Source organism: Anser brachyrhynchus, assembly GCF_964034855.1.
Source record: "Anser brachyrhynchus genome assembly, chromosome: 1".
In the NCBI taxonomy this organism is placed as follows: Eukaryota; Metazoa; Chordata; class Aves; order Anseriformes; family Anatidae; genus Anser; species Anser brachyrhynchus.
In genome coordinates this window covers 15,865,912-15,890,295 of record NC_137694.1, presented here as the reverse complement: position 1 = coordinate 15,890,295, position 24,384 = coordinate 15,865,912, and the positions used below count along the sequence as shown (strand labels likewise).

The window sequence follows — 24,384 nt, the reverse complement described above, 5'->3', positions numbered from 1 at the left end:
TTGGACTGTGCTCTTAGTAATATGGTCTGAATTTTTGGGTAGACCTGTGTGGTGCCAGGAGTTGGACTCAATGATCCTTATGGGTCCCTTCCAACTCAGGATATTCTATGATTCTGTGATTCTGTCATAGCGTGGCAACAGCTGGCAGCTCTGCAAGGAGAGCAGAGCCAGGAGCTAAGCACAGACCAGGCAGGTCTGCTTCAGAACTGCGTCCAGAGAGCGTGATCTGGGCAGGCACAGTCCAGCGATCACCCAGCAAGGCCACGGTGATGAGGCAGGTGCAAGGCCAAGCCAGGAAGCCGAGCCACAGACCCAGGTCGGGGTCTGACCAAGACCCATTTCCTCCTTTTACATTCTGAAAATTATTATAGTGTTAAAGATGTCAGAAGGGTACCTGGGGCAATACATTTTTTTGTGAGCTTTGTCTACAATCACATCCGTAGCAGAACTATAGCCATTTCTGCCTGTTGCAAGACTGTGCAGTTAACAGTGCTCGTGGCCACAGACTGATGTGCAGGTCTGAGGAATATTTACAGAGGAACAAGGCCTTTGCTACTACAAAACTGATTCTATTTATTGCTATGATCAGTGTGCAAGGCCTATGTGGAAAAGCATTGCAGGTGTAAAGGCTGGAAGTGCACAATGTGTTGCGAACAGATCCTAGACAAAACCCAGCAGCAGTGCTTCATGCGTGTGGCCAGAAGCTGAGAAGCAGGGCAGAGTTATATTTTCCTATGACAGAATGCATACAGAAAAGCATGACATACCAAGAGACATTTTTGCCATGGAGTTCGCACTAGAAGTGCAAGAATGTAGAGGTGGAAAGGAAAGCTGACTGTTTAAAGATGATATGCCTCATGGACTTTATTTGGATGCTTATAAAGCAAAGTTTGAGGCTTTCCTAGTATGTAATGCCAAAGGCTGTAACAGATACATTAACATATCATTTGTTTAAGAAAGTGGCTGCAATCACATTTGCTCCTAGAATTCATTCAATAACTCCTACTTTTCCCTGCTGGGAAGGGATGAGAAGACAGCAACAATGAGGACAAAGATAACAGAGATAGAGATAGGAATATTCAAACCAAAAGCAAAACCACTCAACTGAAAATGGGTAAGACTGGAACTCAGTGTGGAAGATGCACACATGCAAAAGTATTGGGAACTATCCTGAGAAGCCTCATGATGAGAAAGCTCCAGGGGAATCTTATCCATGCATATAAGGGAAAGTAAAGAGAGACTCTTCTCAGTGATGCACGCTGGCACAAACTGAAATACAGGAAATGTCATTTAAGAAGAAAAAAAATACTTCATGGGAAAGTGGTCAAATAAGCAGTCAATGAAGATACTCAAAACCCAACTGGAGACAGGCCTGAGCCTCCCACACTAAGTGACCTTGCTCTGAACAGCAGGGTGGACTTAACAGTCTCCAGGAGTCTCTTCCAGTCTCTGGTTTCTCTGATTTTTAGATTAATTACTGTTGAATGTTGTCTGGGCAGTGAACTAACAGCAGTGTTTAAGCCTGAAATAAGCACATACAAACAGAAGGTCAAAAAGAATCCTCCTGATCCATTTCACATACAGATAAACCTAAGCTGAGTGAAAAAGCAGCTGAAGTCACAATGCCACATTATCTGATTAGATGTGTGGGAATTAGAACAGTTCTCAGAATTGGAAAAATATCACTACAATATCAGAGAAAGGTTATTGAAAAAAACATACAGCCTTCAAAACAATTTCCTTTTCTTGCATGTAAGAAAGTCAGGATGAGACTGTCATGCAAATTATTAATAAACAGAAGTAAAAGAATCAGTTCAACTGTCACAAGAGGTCAGGTGGCCACACTGATGACTGATGAGTAAAGCATGACAATACAAGCAATTGTCTTTACTTTGCTGACTGCCCTATGGATGTCACAAAAACAATCAAATTTAGAAACAAGATCGGCTGAGTGGCAGTCTGCAACCCACCACCAGCACCAGTTCTGTTTGCATAAAAGTGAAAGCAACCTCTGATGGCAGCTGCACACAGAAGTTCTGTTCTGTGTATTCCACGATGACATGAAACAAGAGATCAAAGATCTTGCCACTACAAGCTGCTTCCAGAAAGACAATCTAACTAGGAGCTTTGCTCAGCCACTAGCCATACAATCATGTGCAATGCAGACTTTATCACCATTTCATCATGAGAATAGAAAAACTGCCTGTGATCAAATATTGTTAGCTCTTCAGAAGCTGTCTGTGCCATCCAATATAACTATACCAACAGCTTGGGGAAAAAAAAAAAAAAACAAAAAAAACAGATTATCTCCTATGGTCTGCCACTGAACAGAAGAGAAAACATAGCATCATAAGATAACTCAGACTGGAAGGGACATCAGTAGCGCCTAGTCCAAGGTACTGCTGCATGCACAGTCAGGCCAGGTCAGTCAAGGCTTTATCCAGTCAAGTCTTCAGGGCTTCTTGTGGTGAAAGAGTTTTCCTGATACCCACTCTGGACCTCATTTCAGTTTATGCATGTTGCCTCTTATCATCCTACTACACACCACTGAAGAGCTTGGCTCCATTTCCTCAGATGTATTGGCAGGAAGGTGTTAGGTCCCCCTAAAGCTGTCTTCTCTGGGCTGAAGCCATTCCTTCAGCTGCCCTTCATGGGGTAGACCCTCCTAGTCCTTGACCATGTTGGTAGCCCAATGCTGACAACAGATTTCACTCACACGGACGTATTCATTAGGTTCCTGTGTGTTCACAGACCTATCTATAATACAAATTGAGAAAACCTCTTACAGTAAAGACACGATAACCCAATAATCAGTAAGAATTCCAAGCAAACATCACAACTTTTATTCCAGATGTAAAAGTCAGAAGAGAAATAGATTACATGGGCACAGGTCTAGGTAATAAGCAGAAAATAAAGAATTGTTTATTTATCTACATTTGTAAGGAGCAGGAATCCAAAGTCAAAGTTTCACTGTGCAGGCATTGGCTTTTTGGCAATGGCTCCTTAAAAATCTTTGCTTCTGGCCATCACAAACCAGGACTTGAGATTTTGGACAGGTTATCACCCTGTGCTCTCATGTACAAGCAGGACAGATGAGCTTTCTGCATGTTTTCTGAATTCCTATCCTAGTCAACCACTGTGTAAAGTTAAAACAAAGATCAATTACCGTACGCTCAAATCCATCATTGCATTAATTTAGAAAGTTACTTTATGGTTCAGTGCATCCTTCATTTCTGCATGACATTAAACAAGTTGTGAGAAAGCATAATTATTCATTACACATTGGGTGATGAGGCCATGGAAATTGTTATATTAAATCAGAAGACCAGCTGATCTGGAGTTACAGCCTGTGGCCAACATGAAATTCTGCTTCAGAGAAAAGAGCAGAAAACCTTAGGTGAGACTGGAAAAAACTGACTTAAAATTTCTTCCACAAAGTCTGGCAGAATGTACACATTTTTGCTTAGTAGACTCAAGCTTGATGGCAAGAGTCTTAGTGTATCTTCATCTTTGCTCCACACTTTGCTCTGTCACAAGTCACTGCCCCAAAGCACGAGCCCAACAAACATACCATCGTGGTAAGAAAGTTCCTTGTTGCTTTGCCAGGGCAGATGCTGGTCACTGCTTCTGATTCTGCCTGCGGCAATGCCTAAACGACAGCCCAGCCCACTCTGACTCAGTGAACCAAGCACACCAACGATTCTGGAAGCGACTTCAGCTACAATTTAGATGCCTACGTTATTACTCAGGTGTCACACTGCCCTGAGGGAACAGGTTGTCCTCTTCAGTGAAATTCATTTCGTACTCCTTAGGTCTCTCTGCCAGGTCACTGCAACATGCCCAGCAGTTCCCCAGGGTGCCTACCTGGGCATCCACCAGGCACACATTTATCAACTCCCCTTGAAAGGTGGCAGCTCTGAGAGGATGAGAAGGTGCACACGGGTCACAGCCCCAACATGCACTCTGCACGTAACCACATCAGAGGTGCAGTCACACCACAGCTTGCATCAGTTCTCCAAATCGATCTTGGAGAGCCTCAAGTCTCACCACACCATCCTGAGGCATCACTGCGGCCAGGAACCACACAACTGCAAAACGCTGGCAACAACCTAGAAGAAACAGCAACCAGAAAATATCTGCAGGAACCATAGCTTCATGTCCAGCTCTGCACCCAGTGACCCACGTAGACCTCAGCAGATACACAACTGATGCACAAATCAGAATATTCTTCAAGGTTATCTCACTGTGGCTGCCCAAAACCACAGTTAGCTGTTTTTTTTTTTTCTGGGAAAAGATGAGCTAATTAAGGATATTGGGATTTCTTAAGCAACAAGGCAGAGACTGAAACCTTGTCATTTGTGTGCACCCTAATATAATTGTTAAAATGTACTTTACGATTTGGGTCCCTTGGTTTTTGTTTGGTTTTGTTGTCACTGTTTTGTTTTAAACACTCTGCACAAAATTGTGGCCACACCAGAACGTAAGCGCAAAGAATAACAAAACAATCAGTTGGATCACTGCTCGAAGCAAGTAGGTCTCCTATCACCTGTATCACAATCTGTAACAGTGCTAAAGCATCTCAAAGCATTTCAACTATAGGCACCCTGGCTGTATAGCAAAGTGTCAGGGTGCACCAAACACATTTAGCCGAGAAGCATGAGTCGATGACGCTCCCTCACTCTGACACTAGGATACAGGAGTGATTTAGCCAAACTACCTCCAATGGTGAACACCACCAAGAATCAGATGGAACTAAAAAGTTAAACGCAATTTTGGTTATTACAGCTGGACTTCATTAAAAAAAATCTTTGTTGCCATACTTATCGGATTTCCTCCAGGAGAAGAAAAATGTCTTCCCCGAGCCAAATCTCTTCTACCCACACTGCACAGCTGACCTAGGATGAAAGCACAAGTCAGTTCCCTCTAAAATATATTTTTTCCCACAGTTAAGACTTTTTTTTTTTTGAGTTTAAGTGTAATTTAACACTCAAAGGAAATCCATCTTTGCTAGTCACTTCCCACAGTTTATCTGCTGTATTTGTGGTACCATTTCCACAGGCTTTATATACTGCTTGACAGGGTTAAAAAAAAAAAACGACTATTATATTCTAAACCAGACAGACAATTCCCATTTTAGGGAAATGGCTATATAGTCTTAGTGATGCACTTTTCTTTTGGCCTGCATGGGACATCACGTTTTCCTGGTATATCCTCTACTGACTTTCCCATTTGTGGTTTCTGCAAGATGCCTCTCAAAATCATTGTAATTACCAGCTCCATCGTCCCAGGCTTAGGATACACAGCTGCTATCACTGCTGCTGCTGATACCTAGGAAAGATAAGACCGAGGAAAGTGCAAGGTCTGCGAGCAGATGCAAGGAGGTGTATCGACTTGTCAGGCTACACTGAAAACCAAAACAGCGTACAGGTTACACAATGCTCTGTCTACTCAGGCCCGTAGCTTCTGGGAAGCTACGGGACAAAATCAAGAAGTTGCAAAGGCCACCACAGACACAGTTGCACAAAAGTCAGACCAACTACAAAGCCTGGTACTCTCATTTCCCAGTCTTCTCTCTCAAGAGAGAGTGAGGAAGGCTAGTAACAAGGAGAGGGGCCACCAAACCAAAGACAAACAGAGAGCTGAAGTAATTTAATTCACACAAGTGCACGGTGCCTCTCTGTTCAGCCCAGGACAGAGCCACGTACTTGGCTGAAGGGCAGCAGCAGGCTCTCAGGAGGCACAGGGAGGACGTGGCGTGGCATCACGTGCGTGTTGAAGCCACATCCAAAGGACAGGACTAGAGGAACACAGGACAGTGCCCACAGAGGAACACCACACGAGAAGTGGGCTGATGTATGTCATAAGTCTGTCTTAATGCCTGTGCTCTCACAGCCAAATTTTTCTTGCCACAGACACAGAATGAGGAAGAAACACAAGCCGGAGTAGTATTTCCCACTATACGGGTAACAGCTTAGACTTGATCAGTCCAGGAATACGTCCCCAACATGCACACTTGCAGTTTGGTCCATGGCAACCCATTTTACAATGAAATTGAGATTCAAGCTCACATGCAAAAAAAAATTCTCCACTGATCTGGTCTTCTCTGTTTCAGTTATGGCTTCACCTACAAACAGAATAAGGAAACGGCTACTTGCTTCTTACAGGAAATTACCAACCCAACAAAGAGCAGACAAATATATCTTGCTTTCTTCTACTATATTTGGAAGGTTTTACATCTGCACCGGTTAAGTTCTTTTCAGCAACTTGCCGGCTGCGCTTCAGGCCCCCTGTTGCACAGCCCCACATCAGCCCCTGGGTCAGCCTTCCAGCCACCTGCATGCATTGCCCAGAAGAGAAATCTGCCCGACAGAAACCTGGATTCCACCTCAACAAGCTCTCACCAGGTGCATTACCGACGTGACTACTCCCAGCCCCATCCCTAAGGAGCCCCAGCTTCCCAGAGGCAATCAGTCCCTAAAGGTAGAGGAGGTCACTAACTACAGCCGAAGCTGGGGTGAGTCAGAGTAGAAAGAGCAGGGTTCAGACACACCAGCTGGGAAACGCAGCCCCACAGCCTTAGAGAGATTAACCAAGCACAGCCATGGTGTGACCAGTAGGATCAGGTCGTTACTCTTTCCATTAAAATCAGATGACAAATAAGAGCAGACTTCCCGAAGTATGTGTTAAAAAAGCAATGGTCAGGGCCAAATCCAAACACTCACACTATCACATATCCTAAAACCCTTGATTTCAGAATCCAATTGAAGTTCAATGTTCCACATAATTCTGTGGTACCGCAAGGTGTTCGTAACCTACAGCAGGAAAGAAAAAGCAGGGTGACCTAAAACCATAGTTATCCCATCGATACCACAACCACCGAGCTCGTTCAAACAAGAGTGTCAAATCTCCAGGGCTCTCTGGTGCCACGTAATTTTCCAGCTGATGCAGGAATGCAAAAGCTGGAGGTAGAACAATGTATTAATCTCTTTGTTAATGTGCTACACTATCTGTTCATATCTGTCTAGCTGGTCACACAGCAGAGATGCTATATTACTTAATGAGTACTAGTAGTCCCATCCACGTGGAATAGGATAAATACAGACCAGGACACACAGGGCAGACAGCTGCCAATCTCACTGAAAACAAAAAGGGGAAATAATTCTTCTATGCCTAAAGCGCTCAACCTCAAGAAAGAGCCAGGTGCGACAATTCTGATTTTGTTAAAAACAAAAAACCACACACACCACCATGAAAAGAACACTCAAGGAGACACGAGTGTTTGGAAGCAAAGATCGGTTGGAATTTAGGGAATTACAAGGGAGGTGGAGTGACAACAAAACCCCTTGATACACAAGTAGGACATATGGAAGAACTGCGCTTGAGATCTCTTGAGAAACAAAAATTTTCCTTAAGCAATTTTCCTTAAGGAAATCCACAACTTTATTCCACTTTTCTCCACTGAAACACCAATACATAACCTGTATTGGTGCATTCTTATTTAAAATATGCTAGAAAGAAGTCCAGAGCAGCAGCGCATCCAGAGGGAAGCTCTGCTGAATGGACAAAGCAGCCACAAATTCAGTTTAAGAGTAGGATTTGGAAGCCATATTAATACAACTTTTATCAATATCACTAGTTGTACCTTACAACTGCAGAGATTCTAAAACTCACAAGTGACATTTCTGATCAGTATAAGCTATGGAGACTGACCTTTTAAAAATCTTTTGCTAAAGTCTCATAGCAACTACAGCTTCGCAGATACGGGAGGAAGTCAATATAAACTGAGACTATTTGCATTCATTTTGCAAGGCAAAAATACTACTGTAAATCAAGAAAAAACATTTTTCAGTTATTCTTTGTGCTTGCATTAGTGGTTCTGCAGAAAAGAAAAACATATTTCAAGTGCAACCAATCCATTTAATTCAACTCATTTTTGTTTCAGTCCAGATGTAATGTGTTCCACACATCTCAAACTATGAGTCACTATTTCATAACGCTATCTCACATTCATGTTTGTTTTCCAGTGCTTTAGAGAGGGAAATACTAGCTCATCATTTAACAAATGCAGTCCTAGTTAATGGACTATAATTGGGATGCCAAGACAATAGTTTCTTTGTGCAAAAAAAAAAAAAAGCCTGAACGATGAAGGCAGCCGTGTCCAAGGTTTTCAGGACCGATACACCAAGAGGCCAGGGACAGTTCAGCCAGCTCCATGTGGATTCAGAGGCATTACAGAGCACTTTCTTAAAGCATGTTTTGAGAAACAAGCAACCTGTGAAACTACTGTTCAACAAACAATACGTGTTTCTAACAAAACACTGTGAACTAAGCAAAAGCTTCAGGTAAATCCATACTCCTACCATGATCCTCCAAACCAGACTTTTGTCTAATGAAGTCCAATTTAACTGGAAAGTTTATTCCCTTAATTAATACTTAGGTATTACAAAGGGCATGCAACTTCTGTATAACATATCCCACTGGTACTGCCTTTCTAACCAAGTATTTAAAGAGGTGTCCGGCTACCTCACACCCACACACCACTCTCCCAGAAGAGCAGTGAGGTACCACAAGTATTGCCAGGTTACAGGAAGATTGCATCAACCACAAGTGAAGCAATGAACATGCAGGGCAAGAGAACTTTCTTATCTCAGAACTGCAAACTCTCATTGCGCAGCTTGGAGCGAAATTTGACTTCCAAGTACAACAAAGTTTTGTTTTAAGCAAACCCACAGACCTAACGGAGTCCGTGAGGCCAAAACACTCATGAACATGAAGCAAGGGTCTTCCTTGGGCTATGTTAACCCAAAGCTGGTGATCCTTCAGCTTCACCTCAGCTGCCTCAAACCTCATGAGAGGACATAGCTCCTTCTCCACCTTCCCTGGCCCACCACAGCAGGAAAAAGGACACTACATTATGCAAGGAGGCCTCAGGACCTACTGCCTGCCCATGGAGCCGCACACATTAGCTGCATTTGCTCCCCTTTTCCGAGGAAGAACAAAACAAACCCAACGCCTCTCTCGCCACCACCCTCACCTGAGGCGCGAGGGCACCCTCCAAACCGTATTTATAGCCTAGGCACACTAGTGGGCGGACCCCGCGCTGCAGGTCTGCCATTCTATTGGATATCCGCGCTGTCAATCTCCGCAAGCGGGCGCGCTGTCAGCGAACCGTGCGCGAGTGCCGCGGGCGCCCCCTAATGGCGGCGGGCGGGGGGCCTGAGGGAGGGGGTTCCACGCCCGGCCGCGACCGCGTCCCGGGGCGGGAGGCAGCGGCGGCGGGGAGGGCGGCTCGAAGGGGCTGGGCGGCGCTGTCAGCGGCTGCGGGACGGGCCCGCGTCGTCCGCTCCTCGTCCCCGCGGCGGATGGGGTGAGGCGAGGCGAGAAGAGGCGAGGCGGCCGCCGCGGAGGGCAGCGGGGCGGCCATGGCCAGCGCCGGCCCTGCGGAGGAGGAGGAGGCGGCGAGGGAGGAACAAGCCCTGAGGAAGCTGGTGGTCCGGCTCCAAAACGTCCAGGAGAGGAAGCGGCTGGAGACGCTGGTGCAGACCCTGAGCGACCTGCTGGAGCTGGCGGCCCGGCAGAGCGGTAAGGCGAGGGCCGCCCTGTCCAGCCCAGCCCAGCCCTGCCCGGCCCTGTCCATCCCGGGCTGCCCCACACGCCCTAACGCGGCTTTTCTGTGTCCCCCTCCAGCTCCACGGCTCTTCAGCGGCAAAAACATCCACGTTCCCGTGCTGCTGGTGGTGGACATGTACGCGGGGGCAGCGGGCGTGCAGCAGGTAAGCGGCCCCGAGCTCCCCCCCGGCCGGGCTCCGGCCTGGGGCCGGCCCGCTCCGAGGCTGCCCCCTGCCCTTCCAGGGGGCTGTGTGAAGGAAAACGCTGCTCCTCAGCAAAAGGACAGGAGAGGGGTTGGGGTTGGGAGTCCCAGGTTTCTGCAGATGCAAACAGCAGCTCTAAACGGCAAAAGAAAGTGGAGTGATGAGCGTAAACGAAGCGGCGTGGATGCAGCACACCCCACGCTTCTGAGTTACACGTAATGCTGTTTAATATAGTTCTGACGTATCGACGTGAAATCCTGCCATTTGATATAGTTCCGACATATCGACATTAAATCCTGACGTTTAATATAGCTCCAACATATCGACATTAAATCCTGCCTCGCTTAGGCAAACTTTAGGAGCAGGATGATTTAAGATGTCTTCATACATACGTCTCCCCATCCTGTGAGAGTTGTACGAGGCCACTTTTCAGGGGAAAACAGTGTTGTAACTCAGAGGAGCTTCTGCAATTTAAGGTTCTGCCTGGCTGCTCCTGTGACAACACCGACCCACTTCAATGAGGTGTGGCGCTTGCACAACTTGGTGCTGTGCTTATGGTACAGCTGCCAGGCTTGTCATATGAAAGAGCTCCTTCCTGGCAGGCATAGATTAAGTTTCTGACTACGTTATGCTCAAAGGATGTTTATGAAGTCCAAGTTCGCGTGCCACTCGCTTGCTTTCTTTGTTAAGCAATTTTGTATCATTACAAGCTTTTGGGCGTCTTTTTTTTTTTTGGATTCACTAGAAAGCAAAACATAAATAATAATATTTTTTAAGATTTTTTTTAATCTACTAGATCTTAAGCTAGAGATCACAAGCATAAGATTCAGATTAAAACATGAAAGTTTCCTTTGAAGACTAAGTAACTTGTACAAAGTCTGAACTTTCAAGTTATTTTACTATTGAATTGTCATTAAGTAATACAAAAGGATTGTTCATTAAGAAATACAAAAGGATAAATCTTTATTTTTTTCAGAAGAAAGCATATGAGGTATGTAACAATTTACAAAACCACTGCCCAGAAATTTAGTCTAGGAAGTAAAAAATATGAAATTCAACCACAACCAGAAGCAGGTCTGAAGTGATTGCACAGGGCTCTAAGAAGCGTGTAAGAGGACCGTGATTGTTTAATTTTTATTTTAGTAAAGTTAAAAATCTTCACTTTGATTTAATATAGAATTTTAAAATCAGTTTTAATCTTCTCTCTGCCTACATTTGCAGTCATACAGTGCTTCAGTTTAGAAGTTTTGGATTTCCTTTGCATTACTACATTGTATTCAAGTGTCAAATTCAAAGCCAGTGCAAAGCTCTAATCCAGTTCCTCACGAAGTGCCATAGGCAGCTCGTCCTTCACATTTTGTTATGATATTTACCAACATCCACAGTGTGTTAGTAGAGCTCTGGCTTCCTTGCTTCATCCACAGCAGTTGATTTACAGCCTTTGTGAATACACAGTTCTCCCTGGCAGCAGTGAAGTGACGTAGTCCTGACTTCGCTGTAGTCCGTCTGTACTACTAAAGAATTCTCATTGAATAAATTGATTAACCAACCAGTTGCCTCCTTGGCTTTTGGCATTGTAATAAAACTGACCCATGTAAGAGAAAAAACATATTAGGAGCCATATCTGAAGTGAGGATTTCCTTTTCTGTCCTATGCTTCCACAGAGTAAATTGGCTTAATAGATCAATATTGCGAGTACCAGTGCAAGTCGGACTACAGGCATAAGTCTTGCAAACTTCTTTATAAGTAGGAAGATACTGAGCTGCAAAGTCAGTAGTGCCTTAAAAGTAAAATAGACATCTTTTAAGTAAATATGATAGCGTGTTTTTTTTTTTTCAGTTGCTGGCTGACAACGATTAGAGCAGGTTAGAAACAATAGATCAAAACTTGTTTACACTTCAGAAAGGAGCAGTCAGTAGAGCTTTGTCTCATGTAGAAGGTGTGAGCTAATGTAATATAAATTCATTGCATGCCAGAAATGAAAAGGGGCTGACAAAAATAACAGGGTTTCAGTGCTGCCGCCAACTGTCCCTGTGTGTCAGAACATGTTAAAGTGTTTACAAGAACATCTTTGTTTACTGCATTTTTTTTCCTTTCCCTGTAGCCTTTAGTATCTCTGTTATTTAAAAGACCCTTACTTTCTTACTAATTATTAAAAGGATAACAAGCTCTTTGTTACCCAAGGCTGTGATTTTAATATTGTAAAATAGACTGCATTATCAGCAGGTCAAATGTCTGCTTCGGTCTTTTCTGGCTCCACAGTCCTTATAAATGTTTGTCAGTGCTTGGAGTCACAACAATCCAAATAGAATCTTTAATAGAAATATAAATTTCATCAGAGACAGTACAAAAGTGACTTTTCTAAAGACTTTAAGCTAATTTTCATCGGGTTCTAAGTTTTACAATTAGCAGGGCAGGAAGTGGCACTTTAAAATCTTTTTTTTTAGCAATAAACAGTGTTTGAATTAGTGGTCACTTCTACGATGTCTTTGCCGTGCAGATTTGAAATTTGTTGCTTGAACATGGAAAATTAGGTAATGCATAACCCCATCTTTGGGGGATTTGGTGGTCACTAAGGCTGTTCTTTGAAATTATGCTTGATCAGGAGTTGATCCCACAGTCCAGACTAATTTTCCTGAATGTCCATAGTAGTTGGTTTGCACTCTCAAGTAGAGCAAGTCAGCTCGCTGTCTAGGCAAGGAAATTGTCTTCTGGGCAAGCTCAATCTGCAGACATTAAGGGTATAATTGGCTTAAAACATTTGACTCTGGAAATCTAAACTGCAACAAAAGCAAAGCTACTGCGGATAGCGTGAACGTAGTGCCTGTGACCTGTGAAATATAAAAGCAGAATTCCAGTTCCCGGGGATTTCCATCACCTTTTTCATAGACTTGCCAAAGCTGTTGTGAAAGCCGCCTGCTTTCTAGTCTACGTTTGTTTGGGTGGCTTTGCACTACCCAACTTCCAATTTCATTCATGTCTCTCGTCTTTCACACTGCAGGGTTAGAGATCATGCAATTTCTATGAACTTTGCAGTGAAGCTCCTTCGAAGCAGCTGTTTACATTCCTGTTGGTGGTGGATGTCCTTTGTTGACCCCTTTGCTTTGCATAACTCTTTGCTGAAATGGGATCTCGTTATGCATGTAGTTTTTGGGCCACACCTAGGTTATCTTCTGTCTTGACCCTATTCCTACAGCAGACAGGCCTACTTCCTCCTCCTTTTGTTCTTTTTTTATTTATATGGCCAGGGAGAGTTTTATGCTTTAGTGTTTTTTTTAATCTGCTTTGTCTTGAACTTTTGACATTTCTCAGTTTACTTCCTCTCTTTCAGTACAGCAAGGTTTTCTTTTCATCAGTTAATTCTTTCTACATTTTTTGCTCACTGCTATCATTCACACTAAAGCACATTCAATTTTATCAGCCTGCAGGCCGATACGCCCAGCAAGCTCTCATAATAATAAAGAACATTGTTCCAGGGAACATGGGGGGAACAGATTTCTCCAGTATGGACATTTTTCATTTTTGGTATTATTTACAGATACCTAAAAGTCAAGGCACTTGCATAGGATAGAGCAGGTAGTTATTAGAATAAATATATTGTTTTCAGTTTGTCTTTCACTCCTTGTGTTCTCAAGACTTTCATTGCCCTTTTTGTGTTTTGTAAGCACACAGAAACTGAGGATTGATGGCAAGAATATGAAATATGTAGTATCATTTAGGTACCTCACCCCATTTAGAACATTTACACCTTTAACACGTCCACTTTTAAAAACTATCCTTTCTCCTTCTCATTTGCAATTAAATAGCAAATTCTTATGGAGGCAGCAATGCTTCAGTGAAGTTGGACTAGCTGTAATAGTGCAGTGGTCTTCCGTGACCCATGATGGCATACTATTGATCTCATTTTTCTCTCTGTCAGCATCTCTTTTAAGTGTATGTCCTCAGGCAGTGCTGGAGCACATTGTAGGTGATATATTGCTACAAGCAAGGCACTGAGAATCACTGACACGTTCTAGTTCCATCTCTCAACTTTTTATGTCCCTTGTCTTGTGTAATTATCCCTTATTTAGCTAGATAACTGTTGAGAACATCCATCTTCTGGATGCCATGAATATTAGTAGACATTTAAGTTCCAAATAGAGCATCTGTTCTGATTTTTTTTTTTTATTTTACAGATGGGTTGGTCACTTCTTTGTAAATTGATAGAAATTTGTCCAAGTACTCTACAGAACATAGCTCCTAAGGATGTTGGGAAGGACTGGGAAGTCCTGGGTGTTCACCAGTAAGTATGTTGTATGCAAAGAGTCTTCTGGATATCATGGCAGCATATTTATGCAATAAAATGTATTTATATAAAGTTATTACATCAGCTTCTACATGCTTAAAGATCTTTTTTGGGTTTCTTCAGTTTCCAGAATAAAAAGCTCACACAAGCAGGGATGTTAGCTGTACACACAAATACCTGATGAGGAGAGTAAAGAAATCTGAGCCAGGCTCTTCTAAGTGGCGCCCAGTGATGGGACAGGAAACATTGGGCACAAATTGAAATATAGGAAATTCCACTTCAAGATTTTAAAAAAAATCAAATGATTTTTTTTAAATTATTTTGAGGTTGATCAAACACTGGAACAGGTTGCCCAGAGAGGTTGTGAAGTCTCCAGCCTTGGAGATATTCAGAACCTGACTGGACCTGACCCTGAACAATCAGCTATAATAGACTTCCCTTATTTGAGCAGGCAAATTGAATTAAGAGACCTTCAAAGGTCCCTGCCAATCTCAGTGATTCTGGGATTCTGTGGTTAGGAAGAAGTTTTCTTTTAATAGACATATGCAACATTACCTGGCAGGTTTTGTGTATGTGTGTTCTTTATGATGCATTACATCCCCAAGCCTAAAGTGGTACAAATCAAGAGAAGGGGTATTTTTTAGTTGTCTAAAAATTAAGTATTTAAAGTAGACACCTCAACTACCTGTGCAGTCAGTGGACGCAATTACCATCAGAAGGTGGTTCTTCCCATCTTTTTAGTAAGTAAGCCTGGAACTAAGTGTAGTTTGATTTGAGTCATCTCTGTGCTAACCGTTGAGGGAGCCTAAATAAATGGCTTCTGCGTGTCTTTGGTTAGATGGACAAAGACTGGCAGAGGTTAACCCCAAAGCTGTTCCGTAGCACAAATGCTAGCTGCAGATGTAAGTATAACATGAATAGGAGAGAAGGACTTGGTTGGATGTTCTCTCTCTCGGACAGATTGCCTCACTCAGGGCTGATAATGACAGCAAGGAGCTACAGCTTAATAGCTCTGCTAGTAAATCTGCCTCTGCTTTTATAGCCTTCACCTGCCCTTCCTTAGAAAGGTTGCTATTATGAGATGATTTGCATGAAGATGCGGTATGTTTGTGATTTTGGTTGCTTTTCATGAGCAAGGAATGACTGAGCTGAAGCTGTACTAGCTAGTTAAGATTTCTTTGGCAGCTTTAAGGCTTGTTAATTGACTGATGCTTATTCTTAGGTCCCAGAAAATTACTCCATTTGAGCTGATATTTCCCATAGTTTCCCATTGTGGGTTAACCACCCACACCTCTTGTGGGTTAAGCACCACACAGTCGCTCACTCGCTCCACACCAGTAGGATAGGGGAGAGTATTGGAGGGGCAGAAGTGAGAAATACTCTGTGTGAGGTAAAGACAGTTTCATAAGTAAAAGAAAAAAAAAATCAGCAAAACAAAGCAAGTGATGCAAAAGCTCTCATTTACAACCAGCCAAACGATGCTCAGCCAGTCCCCAAGCAACAGCAGCCCTGGCAAAGTTCTCCCCAGTTTTATTGCTGAGCGTGACATTACATGGTATGGAATATCTCTTTGGTCAGTCCAGGTGAGCTGTTCTGGCTCCATTCCCTCCCAGCCTGTTGTCCACAGCTGCTCCTGGAGCAAACAGGTGAAGGCATCTGCATCCCAGGTACAGTTTCTACATGTGTATGCATGTGCGCACACACCTGCAACCACACAATAAAGTGCATTAGGAAGGCTTAAGACTAAAACATTTTAATCAGGACGTTAAAGAAGTGCATTTAAGGGTGTCTGTTTAGCTACTCTACCAGCTTGGTTAGGGTGGCTCCCTGTTTTCTTTGATTCATCACCCTACCACTTAGTCCATACATCTGGGCTGTGTGCTGGGCCAAGAATTTGCCTGGGGACTGAAATGCCAGTGCCTGTCCTTGTCTGTAGACTTACTGGTCCAAAGTGTGCATACAGAAATTTCAGGGAGGTATCTATTCTCAGTTTAAAATAATAAGAAATAAATAATAATAATAAATACATTTATCCTAGTTTATAAAGTTAGACCTTAGCAAGGCACACAACATCATTGCTATATCTTGGGAATGAAATTTGGATGAAGCTTTCAGTGCTGTTTTTGTTTTTCTAGACAGGTCAGGAATGTCTGTTAACATTGCCAGCTACTGCACGATCCCTTTTGTTTAGATATCTGTACAAAGACACTCTCATTTGAAGATCATTGAGATCGCAGAGTCAAACTCTCCAAAGTTATGAGTATCAACAATGAAAGTTTCTTGATATTTTTTTCTGAGCCTCTTTATTTTTATTTAGTTTTTAATTACATGGTCTTGGTTTTCCCCCATTTTAGGATATGCTTCATTAAGTACAAAATCAAATGCTCATTTATTTTCTGCCATCATCATCATTCAATATGGGGCCCACTGCCTTATTTACGTTATTGATACCTTATCTGAAAATCGGCCTTTTAATTTCTTCTCAGTTTTTCTTAGTGCTCATCAGTATTGTCTAGAGATTTAAAAAAAATGTTTAATGAGAAGGTATTACAGATTTTAGGTCACTGTCTTAGAAAATCATGTTAAAAATACCAACAGATTTTTGGGCACACAGTTTGGTACATTCACTGGATTTTTCAGAGCACTTAGCATTGTCTGGCTCTCCTTATGTTTAAGAATTCAACTTTGTTTGACTCTGCTTGCAACATTTCAGAGGGTAATATCCCTGGGTCTCAAGTCAGGCCACCTAGAAAGCAGAGAGTATACAATTGCCAGTCTATGAAACACTTCTTTTTAGTGATTTGTCCAGCATCCCATAAGTGCTACGTGGTGGAACCTTAGATAGGATAGAGTCCTTCAAGATGCTGTTCAAGTTCTTTAGCTGGGAATCTGCTTTGTCTCTTCCAGCAAGCACTTGATCATTCACTGTTACATCACTCTTGCAGCAAGCAGAACACTGCCTTACCATCTGCAGTCTGCTGCACCCCCCAGCCCTGCTTTCTGTAGAACAATTCCATCCTGGATGTAAGACTTGCCTCCTGTAGAATTAATATATGCATATAAAATTAATTAAAATTTTAATTGGTAAATTACACGTCATTACTTTCATGAAATGTAAAAATTGTTAGAGTAACCAAGTAATTTAATTGCTAACTTGAAAAAAACATAAGCTGAAAGAAAAGTTTGAAAAATGAATTGAGAAAGGACAAAAATGGCTTTAGAAAGTTTTTGCTAATTTCTGTAACTACTTTGTATTGTTTTTTTTTAAGTAATGTTTGAAAAAAATAGCGTTGTTAGTATTTACTTAGCCCTAACTCTTTTTTTCCATCTTTTAAATTTTTAGGTTGATCCTTAAAATGCTCACAGTTCACAAAGGAAATGTAAATCTCTCAGTAATAGGACTGAAAACATTAAATCTACTCCTCATGTCAGGTATTGTCCGTTTCACTTTCCTAGTTTGAGCCTTTAAAACAAAGAACAGTAATATAAAGTGCATGACCATACATTTTGGACCTGATTTGTCTCTGTTTTATTCTGTAAAGTCATTTAGAATCATAGAATCCTAGAATATCCTGAGTTGGAAGGGACCCATAAGGATCATTGAGTCCAGCTCCTGGCACCACACAGGTCTACCCAAAAATTCAGACCATAGAACATTTGTACTTGTATACAAAGTAATAACAGTACTGTTTTTATCCAGGTAGAAAGGAGTCTCCAAATGGCAAGGCTATGAACAACATAGCCAAATAGTTTTGTCAACTTGTTATCAGCATAGGCACAAATACTTGTTGTATATAGCTAAGTTAAATAAGTAAGAACTTTTTCCTAGCAAAGTATAAAATTGGTCACATTCTGACTTGCTTCCTTTAGTGCTAGTTTATGTATTTGAAAAGAGTGAATTGTCTCTGATATATTTCTTTTAATCTGCTCTCCAGAGACTTGATCTTATCAGGAACTGAGAACATTTTTCTTGATCTTCTGTTGAAATTAAAGAGAGACTGTAAGGGAGATATCTGCTAGCATGGTTCAAGGTAGCATATAATACTAGTACTAAAATTGTTGAAATAGGAAAGTTTCCACTGACTTTGAAAGGCCTTGTAATCAACCTTACTTACAAAATAAGGCTTAGACTTTAGGTGGTTAAAGCTGATCTGGCTGTCCAGCTTCCTGCTATAGGCAGTAGAGTGAAACAGGAACTTTAAGAAGATGGTTTTGCTATTTATTTGTCTATTTTATGATAAGATCAATTACCTCTTGAATCTGCTTTCTTCTCCCTTTTAGTTATAGAGAGAGACTTAAAGTCTCGTTTTGACTATCTTACTTCAGAAAAGTATTTGAAATTGTACCTTGTCAGAAAAATCTCTTGGTATTCTATATGTCTGTGTGTCCAAAAACTTGAATTGCACTACAGCTGGAGGTGGTAGGCCACTGCGAATGCAGAGTGGTAGCCATACAGAAAGATCCTTTCTTTAAAAGGAAAAAAGAACAGCTGCAGCTGAAACACTGGATCAGGCACTATTAATTTTATTGTTATTCATGTAAGCTTGAAAAATTGTCATGTATATGATTTTTTTTCCTTATACATGCTATAGAGACAGCAACTTTTTTCAGTCTGTTTTTTTTTAATTATTATTATTATTGTAAGAGCAACAGTGACATTGGAGGTTTAGTTCATTTTCAGGTAGCAATTATCCAGGCTGAAAGAATGGGCAACAGAGTGAGAATAGCATTTTCAAGAAACAGATGGATCAATTTCATGGTTCACCATAGCTGAAAGGTAGATTTCAACTCCCTATGTGCTTTCTTTTGGCAGTGTAGTCCTACCCTTTTTTTTTTTTTCCACAAATTTAGTTTCTTAGTGAAGTTCTTCAGCTTGCAAAAAGTGCAGTTTTTTGGACTGATTAATTTTCCACTAGTTTAGTGAGATGAGCTGTCTCTGAGAAGTCAGACAAGTACCAAAGCCAGTGCAATGTGGGAGAAGGAGTGGAGAGGGGAAACTGTCTTATTACCAGTAATATTTTAGAACATCTCAGTTGTGTTGTAAAACATTACCTTAAGAGATAACTGCCTCACAAGTTATATAAAAGCCTGGGTGTGAGCCACCAGAGTAAATTTGAAGGACAGTATTAAAGACTTCGGGATTTTAATGGTTAAGTACAGTGCTCCAATTAACATGTTGAGAACACCTCAGCACAACATGTAATCTCTTTTGCTTTTTAGATGTAGTTGCTTTCCTGCTCCTGGAGGAAGAGGTGGATGTGTTTTCTTTGATATTTAATGCCATGCACACCTTCCCTAAAAATGAAGAGATCCAGCAATATGGATGTAGAGCATTATACAAGCTTTTTGAAAAAGGTATCTATATCTTGTGGGCTAGTTAGAAAAGCATATAGATTGGGAGGGGACTGCAGATATTTATTTAACTGAAAAAAATGAATTATTGCATTCCAAATTTTGTTTTGTGTATTATATCTGTTCTTCAAACCTGTTAGCACAAAACAGGTTTTCCAAGCTGTATCATAAATTTTCTGAATCAGATAAATTAATGTGTAAAATGTCACTACATGTCTGACTAGAGTTAACTGGAAAGATGGGATTCAAAGTTAGTCAGTAACACTGGGACAAAGAGTAGTGATACTTGATTTTAATTCTCAATAAGTAAAGCTGCTTCTTGAAAGACTGGTAAATTTTAGGGTTGCCAGGAAGTTGTGAGCAAGTCTAAAATCAAGCAAAATGTTTGCACTTTAGAAAAAGTATATAATTCAGCTTTTGATCCTGACAATGCTGAAAGGCTAAGTATGTATCTCTACAATATTCCTGTGTTTCTTTGGAGGGATGATGTCACCATGTATTAAATTTCTGCAACATTTTCAGGAACTGTGTGTGTGTAATGGCCAAAAATCCCATTATTGTGACAGTTTTTCTTTGCATCGAGTTTCTTGCTTCAGAATAACTATTGAGAAATTCTAGTACTCCTAGTAAGTCCACTATACTCCTTTGCTTCAAAGACAGTCTCCAGTTCCTCAGATTTGTTCTTCCTGGCACCATTTTATATTGCTTCTTTCGTAAGTCTTCCTCCCACACGTGTGCCTCGAACTATTTTCTGCTTTCCTTTCCCTTTTCCACTCTCCCTAAATACTTTTGTCCTGCCATATTTTCTCTTCAGTCTCCACAAGTGTCTCAGCTTCTTGCATTTTCTGTGTATGCCTTTTATAAGAAGTGCCTGATTTTTACAGATTCACAGATGTTTCAGGTACAGACCTGCAGACCTTCTTCTTGACAGCAGCGTAACAAGTTCCTAGGCTGTCCCTGGATATTTTTTTCTTGCCTTTGAGAAACCTTCTCAGCTACTGTAATGTGAATGTTTGTACCCTTATCATGAACCAAATTCAGAAAATGATTCTGCTTAAAAAATTTAAAGTGTGGGATTTGTGCTCAAGCTGGATTAGTTCCTTTATCTGGTTCACTGCACAACTGCAGTGATGTCAGCACAAATGATGGGGGACAGTGATTGAAAAACCTTAAGCGATTATTACAGTGAAGGTAGGATATTATTAAAGCATGGCTGTAGTCTTTATGGAAAGAACTCCATTATCAAAAAAGTTGAGAAGTAAAATAAAATAAGGGAGTATGTGAAATGCATTCCATCAAATTGTTTTCACTGTGTTCTTAGCTTTTCCTTCACTTCTATGTCATCTTGGTGAGGAATACCTGAAGTTCGTTCTGTGAAAAAGACTAAAAGAATTTTTATTTTTTTTAAATACTCATTCACAGGAAGGCACTTAAAAGTCAGAACTCATTTACAGAAAATGTGGGCTAGAAAAAGGTCTTTGTAAAGTAGCTCAGTTTTTGGTGTGAGGAATTTTAACTGTGGAATATGATCTCTATGGAGGAGACTACCTTACTTTCTGTGGAATATACAAAATAAATATAAGGAAACTTCATTAGAACAACTGTATTTTCTCATATTGTATCAGGATATGAATTACTTCCTCAAAACTTACTGTCTCTCTCTTTCTTTTTAATTTAGTTCCAGAAGAGCAGCTGACCGAATTTGTTGAAAGCAAAGATCATATGATCATACTGGAAGTATTTAAAGAGTGTCCAGAGAAAGAAGAGGTGATTCTTCCTGCACTTTACTCGTTACATTCCTTAGCTGGACCATGTAAGTGTACTGTTGGAAGTCATTTTCAATTCTTCACCTCCCACAGCTTGCGTCAGTTCACCTGAGTGCATGGTAATCTTTCAGTGACTGTGAAAGCAAATAAAACTTCAGAGTCTCTCTAGGGAAAAACAGTTGGTAGTGCTGCAAAAATAGTGACACATTTTGACAGAGGGAACAGTTTTGAAATGAGGATTGGTTGGGAGCTGCTAAACAAATCACTTTTCTGTTTTCTGTGGGAAATACTGACTTGTAATTTTTTATGGGAAATTTTCCTATTCAGTCATACTTACAAGGCTGGAATCTCATAAAGTAGGTAAAGAGTCTTTCTTCTGCTCAGAGCAAGTGTTAACTAAGATGCTTATTATGGCTGCAGAGGTCAAAGTTCAAGTCCTTGCTCTGCCTTTTTTTAAAGTTTGAATAATAAGATATATTTATTGACTAAATGAATATTCAGTGAGTTTGGGTAGCACATTAAGAACATTGGTGGCAGAGGCTGTTCCACAAGGGGAAAATTTCCCATGCAAATCCAATTGCCAGAGCTAAGACAAGGTGTTGGGGCTCAAGCACCTCTCTCTGACCAGTCAGTGGTGGCTGCAATGAGGAGCACAGTAGGATTGGGCACATTTTGGAGTCTCATGGTGTCCTCAGGTGTTGTGCAATAGGACGGAAGAAAATCTCATTGTGTCTCGTTCTCTCATCACAGCAGTCCCTATTATGGGCAAAATCAGGTCCCAAGAAAAGTCCCTGATGATATGTGTCCCTTTATTGACTTGGTGCGTGATGTTGTTGACACAGGGGCAGCTCTTGCACCTTACTGTTGGCAATTTCAGCAGGCATCGAGCTCTTTGTCTTTTCCGCAAGATCACAGAATCACAGAATCATCCAGGTTGGAAGAGACCTCCAAGATCACCGAGTCCAACCTCTGACCTAACACTAACAAGTCCTCCACTAACCATATCACTAAGCTCTACATCTAAACGTCTTTTAAAGACCTCCAGGGATGGTGACTCAACCACCTCCCTGGGCAGCCCATTCCAATGCCTAACAACCCTTTCGGTAAAGAATTTTTTCCTAATATCCAACCTAAACCTCCCCTGGCACAACTTTAGCCCATTCCCCCTCGTCCTGTCACCAGGCAGGTGGGAGAATAGACCAACCCCTACCTCTCTACAGCCTCCTTTAAGGTAGCTGTAGAGAGCGATAAGGTCGCCCCTGAGCCTCCTCTTCTCCAGGCTGAACAATAGTTGTATTCTTGCAGAAGTGTTTCCTCATACATCCTGTCCATTTGGATAGGAAACGTGCTGGCCCAGGGTGTGCCACAAAACAGGAACTAGACTGCAGTTTTCCAAATTTCATCATTCTCCAAACTATTTAATTTCGCTTTCACAAGCTTCTTGCTGTTCCAGTTTGTCTTTAAAAATTAAGCATTCCTGGAGACAGAAATAATTTTACCATAGCCTAGAAGTTATTTCCATTTTCTAAAGCAGAGAATGCTAAGTGCTTTTTTTTTTTCTAAAGAAGAGAGTGCACTTCAGAGAGAGCCTTAAGTGCTCTTTAAAAAAAGTAATTAGAGAATGTGTAACAGTTCCAAGAGGAAGCCATGACAAAGACTTGCTCTACAGTAGGCGTTGTTTTTGGAGTTTGCACTTTCTGATATGAAGTATTGAAAACAGGGAGACAAAGATAGTTTGAGCATAGCTTGAGTAGTCTCCCCATATCCTAAAGTCTACATACATCAAGGATTTGTACCTCAGTATGCCTTCTTACACTAATACGTAACGTAGACTTTACTCTGGCTCATATGTCGTGAGAAATTGAGGGCTGGCAGTTTATCCCAATGCAGGACAAGAACTCTTTCAAATTTCAGTAGTCTTGAGTGAATGAGAAAATGCTTTGCTGACAACTGTCCTTCAAAGTCCACGGGGAAGTGATGTATCGCATGATGTTTGCCATCTAAGTGTTAGTCATAGGCAGCTATCCAGGCTTCTCCTATATTTAATGGGGAGAAACAGGCACCTCCAGAGGCAATTTCACCTCACCCTGAGAGAGGTACCTGTTATTCCATGAATTATAGAGTGCTCACATCTCTTCCTCAGTTACAGTGAGAAGCTGGCTGTCCAAGTTCTAGTGGTAAATATTAAATGAGAGCCATTCCATACCACTGCTTCGTTCTTGCAGGATTTAAATATACACCTGATTGCGCTCTCTCTGTAATCAACAATTTTAGAATTGTCTGAATATTTTAATATGTTGATAATTATCACCTGTGAAGTGTGCAAACCTTTACAATGAAAGGTGTTTTCAGTGGTGAGTGACATTAATAAATCACTGTCATCTTAAAGCATTGTGAAAAGTACCTTCCTACACGAACAAACAGAATGATTCAGAAATGCTTCCCACTCAGAGCTTGCTTTTTCAACTTAGTATCTTTGTATACAGGAGAGCCAAGCTGTTGAAAAGAATATTAAGAAAGTTTATAGACCTCAGTAGAGTAGTGCTGAACCTCTTGGAGGCGGTGACAGGACTTTGATTCACTGGAACCAAGATTTTGACCAAGATTTTTGTGGTTCTGTATCATACCCTGGATAGACACATACTGCAAAGATGCTTTCATGTACTGTGTTTTTAACTACCGTGATGCTATTTTGTTTTAAATTACTGGGTGTGGGATCTTCAGTAGGGAAGGATGTCTGTCAGTCAGGGACTGACTTCAATAGGAAAGGACGCATTCTGTCTTTTTACTGACTAATGTGAATGCCTGCTGGTTTCAGTATCTGACCTGCAGAATAAACAGTGAATAGGGTGAAGGTGACCGAGCCCTGGCACAGGTTGCCCGGAGAGGCTGTGGATTCGCCATCCTTGGAAATACTCAGAAGCCACCTGGTCGTGGTTCTGGACAGCTGGCCCAGGCTTGTGCAGGGGAGGTTGTTCAAGATGACCTCCAAGGTCCCTTCCAACCTCTGCCATTCTGTGATTCTGTGAAATATTTCAGGATCATTAGGTGAACCTTTCTATACCCTCAATACGTAATAGTCATACAGTAGAACTAGTTTAAACCAAATGAATAACTTGCTAACTTGCACCCTAAAAAAGAAGGAAAGCATGAGAAGCATGGAAAAATG

The 24,384-nt window shown here is 41.5% G+C and overlaps 1 protein-coding gene and 1 long non-coding RNA gene across 6 annotated transcripts in view; one reads left to right on the top strand and one right to left on the bottom strand.

The window, feature by feature from the left end:
- Window positions 1–762: 762 nt before the first annotated feature.
- Window positions 763–9,074, bottom strand: LOC308180291. 4 transcript variants are annotated; one of them, XR_013940868.1, is made up of 6 exons: window positions 8,735–9,074; window positions 6,723–6,812; window positions 6,069–6,124; window positions 5,272–5,404; window positions 4,821–4,895; window positions 763–4,109 (listed from the first exon to the last, which is right to left on the bottom strand). It is a non-coding gene; the product is annotated as an uncharacterized lncRNA (long non-coding RNA). The 4 variants fall into 4 exon arrangements; XR_013940869.1 differs by having other exon boundaries at window positions 5,272–5,328; XR_013940870.1 differs by lacking the exon at window positions 6,069–6,124.
- A 127-nt stretch (window positions 9,075–9,201) lies between these two features.
- The window catches only part of LRRK2 (leucine rich repeat kinase 2), an 80,483-nt gene continuing 65,300 nt past the window's right edge, over window positions 9,202–24,384 (top strand). Inside the window, exons 1-6 of one of the 2 annotated variants that reach the window (XM_080561438.1) lie at window positions 9,202–9,582; window positions 9,688–9,773; window positions 13,988–14,094; window positions 17,441–17,529; window positions 19,318–19,452; window positions 21,128–21,262. In XM_080561438.1, the coding sequence (XP_080417564.1) occupies window positions 9,423–9,582; window positions 9,688–9,773; window positions 13,988–14,094; window positions 17,441–17,529; window positions 19,318–19,452; window positions 21,128–21,262 (712 nt within the window). In that variant the 5' untranslated portion in view covers window positions 9,202–9,422. The remainder of the gene's footprint in view (window positions 9,583–9,687; window positions 9,774–13,987; window positions 14,095–17,440; window positions 17,530–19,317; window positions 19,453–21,127; window positions 21,263–24,384) is intronic. The other variant, XM_080561439.1, reaches the window with a different exon arrangement.